Raw genomic sequence first — 17473 nt, forward strand, 5'->3', positions numbered from 1 at the left:
AACATTTTTAAATGTTATTTTAACATGTTCTTGTGTTTCTCAAAATGTGTTCTCTTGAATTTTATTTTAACATATGTTATCTATATTGTATGTAACGTTGCTTGAGCTGCATTTTTTGTATGAAAGATTCCATACAAAAAAGGTTGATTATTATTTTTGATCATTTAAGCCGTATGGTATAGAACTGTACCTGGTCTCTCTCCTCCCCCTCTCCTCCCCCTCTCCTCTCTTCCTCTTTTTTCCCTGCTCACCAACCAGTCGAAGCAGATGTCGTCCACATTGGTTCTAGAGGTTTCTTCCAGTTAATGAGGCAGTTTTTTCTCTCTCGTTGAGGGAACTGTTGGTTTCTCTATCATTTTGAAAGTCTTGACCTTCTGAAGAGCCCTGAGATAATGTGTATAATGATTTTCAAATGTAATGAAATTGAATTGTTACATATCTACCTCTCTTTTTTGTACTTTTAGGTTAGTCAAAGAACCCTGTGAGTCTAAGTAGTCTTATTTTGAAAGTCCTGCCCGGACGTCGTGTAAGATTGGATGTTTCCTGCAGCTTGAACGCAGCCTCCTCTTCCACCTCCTCCTCCTCCTCCTCCACCTCCTCCTCCTCCATGTCTACAAGTGGAAGTTGTCTGGACTCGGACTCGTCAGTTTCCTCCGCTGCTGCTGCTGCTCGTGTCGGTGCTTCGTCCCGCAGACATGAGGCGGAAGGAGAAGCGGCTGCTGCAGTTCGCCGGGCTGCTGGTGGCGGCTCTGCTCTTCCTCCCGAACGTGGGGTTGTGGTCTCTGTACCGGGACCGGGTGTTGGACAACTCCCCGGAGACAGTGGACGGTCCGGGCGGATTCCCCCCCGTGCAGGTGAGAGGAGCTCGGTTATAATCTTGTTTCCTTGTGACCTTCAGCGAGTCCGGAGATAAACTCAGATTCTCCGTTTTCCTCCTCAGAGTCTCATCATAGTAGATTTGTTGCTTGATTCTCCATCACATGAAACAAAGAGCTCGTGTGACTTCACGTGTCAGTGTTCACATGAGGAGACAGTGGCAGAGAAAGTGTGTGAGTTCGATTCCTCCACACACCCACTGTACGTACTGTACAGTTCAGCACCACGGACAGCTCCTCAGTCCGCTGCCCGGGTTCAGCACCATGGAAAGCGACAGCGCTGTTACAAACCTGCAGGAAGACATGAAGATAGATAGATAGATAGATAGATAGATAGATAGATAAATAGATAGATAGAGAGATAGATAGATAGAGAGATAGAGATAAATAGATGGATAGATTGATAGATAGAGAGAGAGATAGATAGATAGATAGAGAGATAGATAGATAGATAGATAGATAGATAGATAGATAGATAGATAGATAGATAGATAGAGAGAGAGATAGAGAGATAGATAGAGAGATAGAGAGAGAGACAGAGAGACAGAGAGATAGATAGATAGATAGAAAGATAGATAGAGAGAGAGAGAGAGATACATAGATGGATAGATTGATAGATAGAGAGAGAGATAGATAGATAGATAGATAGATAGATAGATAGATAGATAGATAGATAGAGAGAGAGATAGAGAGATAGATAGAGAGATAGAGAGAGAGACAGAGAGACAGAGTGATAGATAGATAGAGAGATAGAGAGAGAGATAGATAGATAGAGAGAGAGATAGAGAGATAGATAGATAGAGAGATAGATAGATAGATAGATAGATAGATAGATAGATAAAAGATAGATAGCTGGATAGATAGATAGATAAATGATAGATAGACATAGAAAGATAAAGAGATATATAGAGATAGAGAGAGAGAGAGAGATAGAGATAGATATAGGGATAGATAGACAGATAGACAGATAGATAGATAGATAGACAGACAGACAGACAGACAGACAGACAGATAGACAGTTAGATAGATAGATAGATAGACAGATAGATAGATAGAGAGAGAGAGAGAGAGAGAGAGAGAGAGAGAGAGATAGATAGATAGATAGATAGATAGATAGATAAATACCTGTGCTACAGCAGCAAAGTATCTTGTCTTGGGTACAATGTAAACATTTGCTTGAAACTGTTGTCATGTCTGCAGGAGGAGTGGTATCTGTTCATACTGTACATGTGAGACGAAACACCACTGAAATGCAAATCGGATTCACACCGAAGCAAGAAACAGACACTTTTACACTTGACGATGACAAATGATGAAGGTTTCAATTAGTTTGAAGGATTAAATACAGATGAAGCTGCCTGAGGTAAAAATACCACTATTTTAAAGGAAGGTGATTTAGCACAATTTCATGCATTTTAATATTCAGCAGGAATCCAGCACATATGGGTCAAATATTTCCTGTCATGAATTTACTTTTTTCATCTGACTGAGTCTCCAGAAAATGTACCGAATGGTGCAAAGGTTTTTCTGACCAGTATTTATTTTCTCTGATTCACTTCAACAACTTCTGAAACCAGAAAAGCCGAGTTTTTAGATGAAAACATAGACTCTGGTACATTCACCCATTTCTGTTTGTTTGTCAAGAGGAAAATGGTTCTTGGATTAATCTTTGCCTTTTAATTGATCTTAACCCTAAATCATCTGTCACGTCGCCCAAAGAATCCCTTTGTGGTGTTGATTGTTGTTTTTCTATAAAATCAGAATAGATTGCTGTTGTAAAGTGACTTGCAGTTGGTTTTTGACTCAGAACTAATTTCAGTTGATAATATCCTGAGATAATATTTTGCATATGTTGCCTTGAAAACTTTAACATCTACATAATGGCTGATTACATAATGTGTGTTCATTGCAGAGTTGGTTTGGAGTGGTGTTTTAATGCTCATGTTTCTGAGTGAGGTCTTAATTATTCAGTTTAAATTGTGACTTCAGGTGATTCCTAAAGGTGTAGAGAAAGTGCTTATTGAGATTATTGTTGAGAGTGGTGAGTAGGTTTCAACAAAAACCAAAACCATGATCTTTAACCTAACCATGCATGTCAGGTTAACTAGAGCTCAACTGTAGCTGTGACATCTGATTCATAGCCTCTGCTTTACAGACGTCTGGTGTGATACTCTGATGCAGGTGAAATTTTATTGCGACACTTTTTTTGTCATCAATGGACAATTTGAAGCTGAACAAAGCAGTCGTTTCTACAAAACGTCCAAGAATCAACCGTGAGGAAAGACCTCGAGTGAAGAATGAAATCAACATTATTGTAGAAAGTGTGTGTGGGATGTGGAAACACTGAATTGAATCACTCTTCTTTTCATCCCAGCGGTTTTTACCACGTTCATTCATGTGCAGTTAGAGGTAAAAGTTAAAAAATAAGATTTCAGATCATTTTCAGCATTGACTTGCATTCAACTGCAGGTTTTGGCTGAGAATTACACTTCTGTGTTGTGTTTTATATATTGGACGTTTTAGAAACCCCTGAGTCATAACACTGGAATTATGTTGTAAAGTTGAAACTGTGTCCTGAAGGGTCTCTCTGGGTGAAACGCCTCAGACAGGTCATCAGCCGTCTAATATAACACAGGACCGGTTTTTATGCTGTTGGAATCTGTGAACATCCGTCTTTGGTTCTGCTCCTTTCTCGTAAACTTTTATTAGCGAAAGACAAACGGAGCAAAGGACGTCAGAGGAACAAGAAAGCAACAATATTTGTGACTCGCTGTTTGAGTGCTCCCTGTGGGCTGTAATAGCTTCACTGAAGTAGATAAAAATCAATACCCTAATCCTATTCAGCCTTTTCCCACATACGTCTTGCACAGACATTTGTAGCAGATATTTTCTGCCCCTTGTTGGTTCCTGTCTTTTCCACTTGTAGAAGACACAGTGCTTAAACCGTCAGAATAAGATCAGAGCGGATTAAATACAAACACTATGAGCTGCAGTCTCTTTCATACACAGCCTCCCCGACTGATGTTCCAGATAAAATAGAATTTAAATGAATAACAGATTGTTTTTTGTGATTAATTTATTTACCCAGGGAGGAAGAGGAGACTTTCCTTAAGTAGCTTCTATGTTTACTTTTATATCTTTTTTTTCCACAAGCAGATTTTTGCTCTTTGCCCTGCAGCAGTTTGCAGCTCTTTCTTCTGAGGACTGATTATAGATCCATTCACTGCTCTAGAACAGTCGGCAGTATTGGTTTTACTGTCTCATCAGATCCCACCGATCGATAAACAACATGTTGAAGGGATGAGGTTCACTGGAGGAACGGATCCTCTGAGGGCAAAGATGGGAGGATGAATAATTAGATGAATGAAAAACACAATATTTTGATCCTGTTGAGCTAAGTAGCCACACGCCTCGATCGCTAATATGAAACTAGGTGTTTTTGAATGTCTGTGGCCGCAATTTAAATTTTCATGGTTTCGGGGCAGACAGGGCCGAGCAGCTGAACTTTATGTTTCTTGTGTGACTCAGGGCTGAGTCTCGATTTTACTATTAGAGTATAAATGTTTAATATTTCCAAACTTTGCAGGACGAAAAGTGAAGAAAATAAAATGTTTTTTAACTCCGCTGGCAGTGTGTGTGCAGCAGTGTGTGTGTGTGCAGCAGTGTGTGTGTGTGCAGCAGTGTGTGTGCAGCAGTGTGTGTGCAGCAGTGTGTGTGCAGCAGTGTGTGTGTGTGCAGCAGTGTGTGTGTGTGCAGCAGTGTGTGTGTGCAGCAGTGTGGCTAAATGCCTTTCACACTGACAGTTCTTTGTGTTAAATCAATTGATCTGCTCCTTTTAACCATATTGAGAATTGATCACTGTGGTGGAGGGAAGGAGCCACCTGTCTCAGCACTGCACATCGGGAGTCTGGTTATCGACGGGCACATGTACAGTAATGGAGGGATGCTGAGAGGAGGCGGGGAAAGCCACGTTCTGTTCCTGACTAGCTCCGTGTCGATGTTCAAGTAGCTTCTGCCGACAGAGATTCACACAGAGGGAGAGAGAGGACCACAGGGCTGCCGGTCATGTGACTATAGAGCTTCAGCTGTAGCTCTGAAACAAAGACACAGGTACAGTTTGTAATCACAACGGCAGGTTCTGTGTTTTTACTTCTCACGAATCTGCAGTGAGGCTCCATGTTTATTTTAAGGGTGGCACAGTGGTACAGCACTGTCTGCCCACAGCTCGGCAGTTTCCTGCTTGGTTGGTGTCTCTGGGTCGAATGCTCATGCCCCCTTGTGACGCTTTAAGTGGTCATGGATGGATGACTGTATGTTTATTTTTGAGATTCACACAAAAGAAAGTGCTTTAAGGCTGAACAATGTGAAGTCAATCACCCTGGTAGTTTCCTCCGAGGGGCGTTTTCTGATTTTCCGCCTCCATCGTTTAATTTTAGACGAATACAAAAACATTGTGGTTATAAGAAACCAAGACACATTATCTGACTCACAGGCTTTGACTCAACTGTTATCCTGACTTCCTTTCCTCTTTGTTTTGTTGCACAATGTTACCGCTGCTCTTTAGACGGAAATTAAACTCACAGTATTGCAGGAGGAAGCTTTTCAGGAAAATGGAAACAGGAGTTTTTAAACACTGTTGATTTTCTGGTGAGAACAGTATCTCTGTGACAATTTCATTTTCTTTAAACTGCTTCTAATTAACCATCATAGGTCGCAAGAGTGAAACTAAATTAACATCAATTAATGAGGAAAACGAATATTCTCAATAATCTGTAATGAATGAGTCACGGTCTCAGTCTTCTAGTGAATATGGGTTTAACGGGTCGTTTGATGTCTCAAACGTCTCAGAAGTGAAATTATCGTTCACACCTCATGGCAAAGCTTTTACTTTTTTATTCTCCACAGTCGAACCACTGAGGTTGTTCCCTCGGCAATACAAATAAACGAATAGAAGTCACACAGTGATTTACAAATGATTGTCCGTAAAGAAAAAACAGCCTATTTGGCTAATAAGCCTTTTCACTAGAGCAAATCGGAACACATTAACTTTGAACAGCCCCACGTCTGTGAGACAGATGCCTCGAAGCGTTAAACGTCAGGGTGGAGCAGAGAAACACATTTAAAACACAGCAGATAATGAAGCAGATGTGGTGCCAACAAACGAAGAAGGGAAACAGCAGCTGATAGAAATATTCGCTCGTAACGACGACTTCAATGTGACTGGTTTCTCCGAGGAGCCTGATGGGAGGAGTTTGGTCGTCTGGTAGATTCACCTCACCTGTCCTGGCTGCACTATTTAAGCAGGTGGCATTCAGCCCGGCTTGTTTTCAGTTTAAACTCTTGTGTGGTCCTCCGCACGTTGAGCCAGGTTAGGACAAATCGAGAGGTCCAGAGTCAAGGACGAGCCCCCAGTAGTTACGCCCTGTGGTTGAGTGGCTCAAAGGAGCGTACACACAAAACAGAAAAACTTTAAAACAACAACACAAAATGAAGTCAGTGCTAAAATCCCAGGCTGAGACACAGAAAACCCAGTCGACGCCAAACTGGAAACTTGTCCCTTTGATTCTGGCTCAGGTGGTTTTAAAGGATTCTCAGCTCAGATGAACCTCATTGAAAGTCTGAAGGTCTGAGTCAGAGCGGAGCTACAGCAGAGACAAGGGAGGAAACAGGGACAAAGCAGAAACACCTTATAATTAACCCTCCTGCTAATGAGGCTCGTGTCTTATGGCTGAAAACTCCTGAGCGGCTGTTAAACAGACTTTGAGTTGGTTTTGTCTTTGGCATCGAAAACTTAAAGTCAAGATTAAACACATGCAGGATAGTACACTATTCCTCTGGATATAGATTTAATGTACTATTGAGTTATTGCCCAGTTCAATAATATGCAAATATGCAGAGTTTTCCCTGTGCAGTGGGAACTGGCAGCAGCCTCATCTCAGAGTTTATTGTTGTCCTAATGTATTCTTAGCTTTGTCTCAATAACAGTGGGACTGAAACACTGGAAGATGGAGGTTTTTTTTCTTCTTCTTTTAAATTTTTCAGTGCAAGTGGCAAAATAAAGTTCAATGCAACCCTGGATTTGCAAACTCCCTCCGACAGAGGTGTGGCATGATCTCTGAGAGGAGGACGTCCTCTCCCAGACTCACCTCACAATATGAGATCACGTTGCAAAATCTGTGTCAGGCTTGTCTCCACCCACTTCGGCTTCATCTGAAAGCTAAATGTGTCTCTGAGGCGCCCGTCTGTTCTGCTTTGCCTTTAGCTGGGACGGGACAGGAAGCTACAACTCAGCACTTAATGTCCACCGTCCAGCATTTCTTCACCGAGGTGTCCTCTCCTCGAGACGTGATGATAATAAGAAGCTTATTTGAGCAGCTCGGAGGGTTTTGAACCGGAGCCAGCAGAGTCTGCGATTCCAGCAGTTTCAACACAACTATAAATTCCCACTGAAACCTGCAGCAGGTACATCACACTGGGCTGATGGCTCTGCTGTGTCTTCCTGTTGGCAGGTGGAAAATATGATTCTGCATGTGCAAGATTCCTATTTTTTAAGATAAGTTACAGGGTTTATACATATATGGAATAACCTCAATACGATGAAGGCGAATGGGATTTATTGTAGACTTAAAACACTGCATCTTTAAACTCCTTGCCAACCGTGTGTTTTTCTCCAAAAAAGCAGGACAATCACAGAATCCGGACGTGAGTGTTTTTCTACTCCATCACGTCTTGTCAGGATCGATTCAGGATTGTAATTGTGTGATTGCATCTTGGCTCCAAAGAGAACTGACATTTCCTGTGACTGCACCTGAAACACTTTGACAATAAAGCAAACACAAACTCTGCAGCACTGAGTTTGATCGCTGTGCTTCATGGTGATTACAGCGGGAACGGAAAGGAGCTTTAAATCATGTGGGTCAGCCTCGATTTATTCACTTAACTGGCTTTTAAAAACAAAACTCTGCTCTGCAGTTGTGGTTGCATGTGTATCAAAGTGTTGAGCAGCGGTAATATGGGTTTAAAACTCGATATCTGCATGTTTCCCTCCTGTATCCATCAATTAATATCCTTCGGCTGTTGGGGATTCTCTGTAGTCGGCTGTAAGCAGCTGATAGCAGGATTGCTTTTAGCTGGAGGTGTGTTTGTGTACTGTAGTGCTGTTTGCCCTCCTCCGTGTGTTAGTGAAGGTCTTTTCTTTTTTATTTGTGTACACACATAAGCGTGAGTGCATCTGTCCTGCCGGTGTGTTCCTCTTAGTGTTAGTTTGTTTACAGTTTGTATGTACACGCAGATCAGAGCAGATACAAACCCTGGAAGCTACAAAAGGGATGTAAAGTGCTGCAGAGAGCTTGGAAAATAAGCTGACACACTCGAATTACACCTGAACATATCATTCAAAAACATTTGCACTCGTCTGCTGCTGTATCAGCCTCCAGTCCTCCGGCTGCAGGGTTCTCCACTCGACTCTGGAATCTGGCTGCAGAGGTTTTTCTTCTCTTTGAGCCACTGGAGCCCCGGTGAGGTCAGTGAATAATGCAGGCAGATGAGGCCTGGCTCACAGTCAGCATTCCAGTTCATCCCAGAGGTGGATGGGTTTGAGGGCAGGTGCATAAACTTTTTCCAAACCAAACTTCGTCATTTCTTTAAGGCAACTGTATTTATAAGGAACTTTTCCAGGCTTATCGACCATTCATGCACACATCCATACAGAACCTCCCTCTTCTTGTATATCACACATCAGGGGAAATTCAGAGTTCAATATCTTGCTCAAAGACACTGAAGTATTCAAGGACTGAACCACGAAAGCATTTAATTCTTTAACTAAATCAATTTCCAAAAGACAAATTTAAAAAACTGTATTATTCATTTGTGTTTGTCCCTTGTTTTTGTGTGTACTGTATTCATCCACAAATTCAACCTGAAAACAGAACTTCTTTAAATTTAGAAATAAACGTAAATGACAAAATACGGAACAATAATGACATGATTCATTAAATATTTAAATCCCTTATGATCACATTAACATGTCTTGTCTGTGTAGCTATTACATTTTTTTCCCTCAAACAAAACAATAACTAAAAAGTATAAATAAAGTCATTGTGTGGAAATGAAATGTGCTCATTCAGTCTCACATGATTTATCGATGACGTGATGAGAAAAAGTTACTTGTGACATTTTCTGGAAGAGGTGGAGCTCCCTGGCTGCAGAAGCTTTAAAAAGCAGCAGCTGCACTTTGAGTGTCTCGTGACTTTTCATGGCTTCCAGCGCAGTCAGAGGAGAAAACAATATAAAAACACATACACGATAAATCAGAATTCATCCCATAATGTTTTCATGTGTCTGTCCTCCTCCATCTTATGATTCAACAGTTAAAATCAAAAAGGAGCGAGAGTCTTCGTCTGGATTCATCTTTTCTGTCTGTTTCTTTAAAAAACAGCAGGTGGTCTCCATTTTCTCTAAGACACTCATGTCAAAACCCATCAATATCAGGGGCAGTAAGTCTGATCCTGCAGGAGGCAGAAAACTCCACAAGTCCTGGCCTCACTCAGCTCCTCACTCTGCTCCTCGCTCAGCTCCCCTCTCTGCCTGCTCCCCTCTCTGCTCCCCTCTCTGCTCCGCTCTCTGTCTCAGCAGGACTCTGGATAATGACCCCTTTTGGGAGATAATGGTCTGCCGCGGCCTCGCTCAGCTCCTGGGGTTTAGAGTGCCTCTCTGCTGGAGCCTTCGCCTGGAGGTCCTGCTCCTCCGGCTCGTGTCTGGCTCGGGCGGGACGGGGAGGAGAAGCCTGGAGGGTTGTACATGTGATTCACAACAGGGCTGCTCAGCCTGAAAGAAGGTTTGCACATGCTGGGGCGCAGCTTCCCCCGGCAGAAACCAAAGTTAAAACTGACAATTCTTCAGTTTTTTTGATCGTGTGTCTCATAACTTCAGAGGGACGGTGATGCTGTTCTGTGTCTGCGGGCTTGGCTGGAGGAAAATAATCTGCTGCCGCAGCGTGACAGGGTTGATATGTCAGGACTTTCTGCTAAACTATCAAGATGATGATATGGAAACAGACAAAAGGGATTAATCTACCTTCTAATTCCAGAAATGTCTGAGGAACACGTATCTCGTTATCTTTATTCTTGGTATGTTCAGAGTTAATACATTTGAATAAACAGATTTAAGGGATCGTCAGATCGATTTGATCAGTTTTATTTCACCTGATTGGAAATGGTGGATCTCTATCATGGGAATAACTTTCATAGAATCACTTCCTCTTTAGCATTATTTCTACAAAGTAAAAGCAGAACATTGGGTTAGTTGCTCTAATCAAGCTAAATTACAGAGCTTTCTGAGGATTGTGTCTTTGCTCGGCCTCTGTCTGCCCTCGTCTTTCTCAACCTCTGCAGTAGGAGTCAGTTTGTGCTCAGAAAAGTTTAGCGCTGTTGGAAGAGGGAGCAGGAGGTTGGTGAGCCTCCGGTACAATTGACTCATGTGTGAAGTGGCTGAAGATGGAGGAGGAGGAGCAGAGGCTGAGGTAGAACAGGAAAGGTAATTGTGTCTCAGGGGTTCGGAGGTGGATCTCTCTGTGATCTGAGAGAACAGGAAGGGGAAGAAAAGAAAAGAGAACAGAAAAGCTTCCTCTCCTCACTCCGAGCTCCTGTCGGCTCTCAGTGGGAGGAGAGGAAACAGAAAAGGGAAGTATTGGTCTGATTCATCCTCCTCAGAGAATGAATGGGGAGCTCTGTTCCCATCGGACACACCGATACCAGCTGTTCTCTGTGCTCCTCTTTGTTCTGCACAACAGATCTGAGAGCAGCTGGAAATGACCAAACTGTTAGAAATAAGAAAGTAAGAATGTCGAGTGTTCAGTGCTGATGTTGAGTATCAACCAAATTAACTCTTGAACTCCTGAAGATCTGAAAGCTGCACTGGATTTAAATCTTCAGGACGATCAGAAGTAATTTGGCTTCATTTTCCTGACTGAGCTTTAAACTCATGGAAACAGCACCTTCAAATATTTTCTGTTTCCTACTGGAAACATCTGGAAACAACATCTCATTCCTGCTCTTTGTTTGAGATGATTCAGCTGGTTTAGTTCTCGCTCTGATGCCTGCTGAAACTCACAACTGAGACATTTAAGACACCTTCCACTGTCTGTAGAGCTCTGGACTTAAGCTGAACAACATCTTTTGCCACATATGATGATTTATTAGTTGTTTTTATCTAAATGAAAGAGGTTTTATTGCCCCCAGCTATTAACTTGTTCTCTGCACAGACAGATTTACTCTATGAGACCATAGCGACTTGGAGACTCAATAAATCTTAGTGTCTTCTGTGTAGCTGAGATAATCAACATTATTGTCAGGCCATGTTTTTCTGCTCCATCCTGGTCTTTAAACAAATCAAACGCTCTGTAACAGTTAATAATAACTTTCCACTGGAACAACTGAATACTAAATACAAACAACGTGCAGTTTTGCATGATTTGATTTAATTGTGCCAGGAAACACATGATTAGCTTTTTATTGTAAATCAGTGACAGGTTGGTTATTCTCTTCTCATGTTGCTGTAATACATAGAAATGTGGGAAATAATATACTGCGGTGATATTTATTCAGTGAAGACGTGCAACACAAAGCATTCGGTGAAACCTGACATTCTAAACTCTTGGGTTTATCTCGTCTGCAAAGTTTTTCATTGCTCTTTATTAGAAAGTTTAGGAGCACCAGGTGAGACCTTAAAGGTCGCTGCTGTTTTGTTCTGGTTTCGCTGTTGTGTGTTTCTCAGGGGAGGCCTTTTTTCCTGTCCCATAATGCAATTCAAGGAAGAATAGAGCCACTGCCACAAAACATGATAAGGTAACTTTTTGCTGAAAAGGTGATGCCCCAGAGGTTAGCATGACATTTTCATTGACTGTGCTCTTTATGTCATTGTTGGGTTTTTTTTTTTTTGGTGTTAAAGACCTTTTCAAGGTGCGACATGAACGACATTTTCAGGAAGCAGTGTGAAATGGAGCAAAATGGTTTGTAGATATTTAAAGAATAAGAAGAAATGAAGAAGAATACAAAGTACACTGCTGTAAGGAGCAGGGTAGATCTTATATTATCAATATGCACTGATAACAGGACACATCTGCTGATCAAACTTCTTTGTGATTTTCCACAATGGGTCCTTTATCAGAATTAATGAAAAGCAGCTTTTCATTTCTCTGCCGTCGGTTTTTCTGCTGAAAAAGCTGAACCTATTGTTGCCTGATGTTATCAGGCAAGTCGCTAGCCAGCTAATTAAACTAATTAAGCTAATTAAGCCATTTAACTGATGGCTGCACACGTGATGTAATGGTGAAAAGACTGAAGTGTCAGGAAAAAAGTAACAGTCCTCACCAATTAAAGGTTTGTGCTAGAAGACAGAAATAAATGCTGTGTTGTTTTCAGTCCCATATGGTGGAGGAGTTGGGCTGTGTATACCTTAACCTGTAATTAGCTAACGAGTTGCTCCTTGGCTTTGGAATCAATTACTACAAGACAGTAAGTAAGTGTTTAAACTTTGAAGTTCACATCAAACAAGAAACACAGGTATAAATACATCTCTTGCAGTTTTATTCTTTTAATTTCCTTTTTAAAAAAAAGGGTTAAAGACAAACAATGACCTAAAGAAATTAGCAATCCTAAATTTAAAGCCTCCTGTGTATAGCTACAGTTGCTAAGCTATGATTAGCTAATTCTGGCTTTTAGGCATCTGTCTGAGAGCTGCAGCTGCACTTTCACTGGTTACAAGGACATGAAACTGCAGGTTGTCAGATCTGATTGAAAAGTGTTTGCACTCAGCGCTGAAGGATTTGAACCAGTAGTTCCGGCTTTCGGATCTCAAGTGAACAAATCATGGTTCTCGTTGAATTCAGAGCAAAATTCACCAAAGATCCAACCGACAACTCCAAACTTCAGAGAAACATCCTGAATGATTTGGTCAGACTCCTCAGAGCGGTACTTTAAGTCAGACTTCAAAAATCCCTCAGCCTCATAAAAACTGAAACACAGAACTTCAAGCAGCCTCTAAAATACAGTTTGTATAGTTTTCTTGTTCCCTGGAGCAGTTGACTCTTTCTTCAGGGTGTTGTCCAAAGCAAATGTTGGGTCGACCTTAACTCTTCAGACACGGAGCTTTGTAATTAACGATCGCACCGTTGATGGAGATGCAACATGAGCTGCGTGGCTGCAGCTCCTGTGATGCTCCTGCTTGTTTGTGCTGCACCTTGAATATTTATTCCGTCTAAAAGCGCCCGGAGCAGAAATGTTTTTGTGGCAGCGTGAAGCCTCGTCTGTGTTATGATGGCCATTAGAAGGTAGCACACAGCGGGGGTGCAGAGAAAGTACCACAACGAGCAGAATAAAAATGATTGGTTTTATTTTTCCTTTTGTACAACGAGATCACCACTTGCATTAGCCTTTCATGAGATGGGACACTCCACACTTCAGGTCCACAGCTGTGCAGATTCAACCCTTCAATTGAAATCCTACACCTCCTGCCTTGGCAGTTGAATTGGTTGTTTTTCCAAGTGCAGCAGTGGATGAGAGTTGGTCTGTTCCCCTCAGGGTTTGTGTTTATCTGGCAGCAGCAGGTGAAGCACTGTGAGATGAAAAAGAAATAATGGTCAGGTTTAGTGAAAAGTTTGTATCTTCTGAAAAGTAGTTTGACTGCGTGTTTGGAATAATATTCTAGGTGTTTGAATTAAAACCTGATAATAGTGAGATCAAAATGCTGAATATTAATATGATTTGTTTTCAGACATGACCTCCGGAGAACTGAATTTCTCCAGTTTTCCTTTCACACATGAACAGCAAGAGATTCAGACGCGTTCATAACAGCAACAAACCCTCCTCTAACTTCTGAGAAAAATGTGCATCCAGCTGCTAAATCCTCTGCTTTTCTTCACCAGGTCATTCACGGTTCCTCCAACAGTATCGAGGATCAGGGCTTGACTCATTTAGAAACTTTAGCAGCACATAGAGAAGTACACGAGACAAAATCTATCTAATAACGTGTTTTTAGAACCGACTTAATGTTTCCAGAGTAATAAAGTGCACAAGGTTTTTAGTTATTTCTGCTTGAATCTGTTATCTATGTGTTTGACAATGTCGGACTGACTTCCACTAGTTCCACTAGAATTGATTACAGAAGCTTTTCTGGGAGTTAATTCCTGTGTGTGTGTGTGTGTGTGTGTGGGAGGAGGTTGGAAACAGAGGAGAAATATTTTCAGTTTTCTTTTCTCTCCCTCATTCTGCTTCATCTCATCGTTTCTCACACCAGCTTTCTCCATTTTGATCAGTTTTCCTTCTCTGTCGTCCACACACACACACACACACACACACACACACACACACACATACACACACACACAAAATAATACCATATACAAAAATAACATCTCGGCAAAGTCACACTGAAATACTCGCAGCGACTCGTGATGCAAAAGTTTCTCTTTCTCCTTGTCTTGTTTTTCAAGGTCTTGTTAGAGCAGAAAGCCCTGGTGGAGTATCATGGTGATGTGTGCTGAAAATTTAATCAAACGAAATGGTGCGGCACAGTGTCGCCTCCTTTATTCGGAGACACTGATGGAATCTCATTGCGTGTCAGGTACGGCCATGACGCACTGAGAGGAAATGGGGAAACTGTGAAAGAGGAGAGTGGAGTGGAGAATAAAATAAAGATAACGTAATGGAAAATGGTGACAATGTTACGCTTAATCTTGTTGGGAAGTAAAAGTACATTTAGCCAAAGCGATCTCAGCCTCCCATCATTCATCTCAGCTGAGCAGGATCGAATCGGTGGCTGTTTCAGTTCAGTGACCTCGTCATACAAATCATTCATAATTTACCTCATCACCGACACCGTCAATCTGAATAATTAGAGGCTGATTATTTCCCAGGGAGCTGGCCCTGAACAATCGTGACGACCAATTACAGATGAATGGCTGCTGTATTGTTTTAATTGAGGCTCTACTGCAGTGTACAGACGGTTTTTATGCACATACAGTTTTTTAACATGTATTTAAATTCCCTTTGGATTAAAAGGAATACATCCTCATTACTCTGCTCTGACTGTATTTACATGCTCTTTATGCTTTTCTTCCATATTCTGCTTTATGAAGATGCACTGATTTCATGAAGCTTTATCCATGAATGTGGATCAGTTACACTTAAGATAATAATAATAAAACACAGGGGAGGGGGCACTATTCAATGCATTTTCTGAAATTAATAGTATTTTATCATGTTACTGAGCAGCTAAAGACGTGTTGTTCTTCCATCCGGTTGAGAAACTTCTTCAAGTTAAACAGAAGTAGTGGTCGGTAGAGGATATTGAAAGAACTGGCAATGTAACTTCATCCTGATGTACAAATACCACGACAAAATATTCCAGACGCAAACACTGTCGTCTTACACTGGTGACGATGGTCAGTGATCCTGGTCTCCAGATGTTTTGCCTTTACCCTGTAGGAGCCGTCGTGTTCTCCATCTTTGTACACATCCTATAATGATCACCTGTTAGTGGAGAACGTGTGTTGGTTTGTTGTGCACTAACTCTGCCTCCTGTTAGCATCAGTGTGCAGCACACAGTGCAAGTGTAGTTTGAATATTGATACTGCGTTTCTGCTCTTGTTTTGTACGTCGCCTGATCGGCTCGGCCGTCTCTGAAATGTCAAGCAGACTGAGAGCAAACACAACAGCTGCTGCAGACACATGAACACACACACAGACACACACACAGACACACACACTCCCACTGCTCACACAGCGGTTTGTTTAACTGCGCTGTGGTATCAGCTAACAGCCTGGTTAATAGTATTCCTTGCAGTCAGACGTGTCGCTTGTGTTAACAACATTTCACTAATTGCATCCTCCCATGGAACTAATTAATTTACCGTTGTGCCGTGATCCTATAATATCTTGAGTCACTAAAAGTAATTTCTGAAGCAGGGAGAATTTCATAAATGGCTGCTTTTGCATTTTAATGCTGAGGAGAGAAGAATAGCTCATGGAGAATAATGCATATTTTTTTCTAAACCCAAAATGAAATAATAAAGGTTTTTTTTGCTGCACCGGTTCTGGACCATGTTGTTGATGACAGATCAACATCATTTAGTCCCACATGTTCTCCTCCTCGTTCTGAAACCGCTCAGTGTTTCCAAGTGACGTTTCTGTTTCATGAAGAAAAATCTCATTACTATTACAACATATGAAAGCATCCTTTTCTTTATTGACTCAAGGTCGTCGGGTTTTCAGAGTTGCTCGTCTTCCCTACTGAATCTGAAAAGATGGAAGCATTGATGTGTTTTTCTTTGCGCTCATGCAGGAGTTGAACCAGAGGAGGAAGGTGGCTCAGGTCGGACTCGATGGCGTGCGGCGGACAGACTGGCACAACTACGAAGGGATCAGGAGAGACGCCGCCCGCGTAGGTAGGTCCAACGTCTCTGCTTCGTTTTCTTCATTTTGATAAGAAGCTAAAATATCCAACACATCTTTGCGAACAAATCTGCTCGCCGACTTTTTACTTTGGTAAATATAGAGATGTTCGGCAATCCAGATCTGTTGCTATAAATACATGTGTTGATTTATTGTGAACTCTGACTCCTGTTAACATCAGTGTGTGTAGCTTGAATACTGAGTTGGAAAATATCTGGGTGATTAAATTACTACGACTCCCAAAGTGCATCTGGGTGACAAACCTGATGAACAGGCCTACGATCATAGAAAATAAAATATTTTGAAGATACATATTGTAAAATGAAAATATGCACCAATGTGCCAGTAACAGTGGGAGAATATGAAAGCATCAGATTCAGCTCTGGTCAGGGAAATAAAACAAGAAATGATTTTCGACTCATCATCACTTCGCCAAACGTCAAACTGTGGCTCTGAAATATCAAATTTAACTTTACAAAGAAACATTGATTATTTTTCTAGAAATTAGTTTTTATTCTCACCACCAGCTGATTTATTCAAACATCCACGGGTTGTTTGTTTTGACCCTCTGATACATACGACAGCAGCTGGAGTCCCTACGGCAACATCTGCACCCGACCATTGTTGTCATGGTTACAGTAATAACCATGTGGTTATGGAACAGCGGGTTTTGTCTGGTCCGGGCTCAAACACTACTTGTTGGCCGAGCTAAGTGTTTTTTTTTTTAAGGGGTTGTCATGGTTACAAAAATAAAGCCCCAGTGGTGAGATGGTTATGAACAAAAGAAACTAACACAGCGATCATCAGTTTGAACAGAGACTGAACCCGACCATCCTCCTCGCTCTATAAAACGATCACCATCATCAACTACGCCCGCTGAAGGTGTTTAAGCTCTAACATGTAGCTTTGGGTTGCGATGAGCTGCCTGCACATGCATCCTACAGGGTCAGTTTGTCAGAGGAGTGCCGCCTCCATTTCCTTCGGGCATTGCATTGTGGGACAATCGTACGTAACACATTTATAAGATAAGTTGTTCCTGGATCTGCTCATTTGTTCAGATCTGCTGCAAAAGTCTCCGGGTTCCTCGTTGGGTCATGTCCCTCCTCAGCACTTCATGGGATGAGCTCAGTAGTTCTTGAGTGATCCTGT

The 17473-nt window shown here is 41.7% G+C and overlaps 1 protein-coding gene across 1 annotated transcript in view; it reads left to right on the forward strand.

Moving 5' to 3' along the window:
• Positions 1–615: 615 nt before the first annotated feature.
• Positions 616–17473, forward strand: part of LOC109635767 (polypeptide N-acetylgalactosaminyltransferase 10-like) — a 44450-nt gene continuing 27592 nt past the window's right edge. Inside the window, exons 1-2 of the mRNA XM_020097135.2 lie at positions 616–854; positions 16215–16317. Coding sequence (XP_019952694.2) covers positions 696–854; positions 16215–16317 — 262 coding nt within the window. The 5' untranslated portion in view covers positions 616–695. The remainder of the gene's footprint in view (positions 855–16214; positions 16318–17473) is intronic.

Source organism: Paralichthys olivaceus, chromosome 15 (genome assembly GCF_024713975.1).
Source record: "Paralichthys olivaceus isolate ysfri-2021 chromosome 15, ASM2471397v2, whole genome shotgun sequence".
NCBI lineage: Eukaryota > Metazoa > Chordata > Actinopteri > Pleuronectiformes > Paralichthyidae > Paralichthys > Paralichthys olivaceus.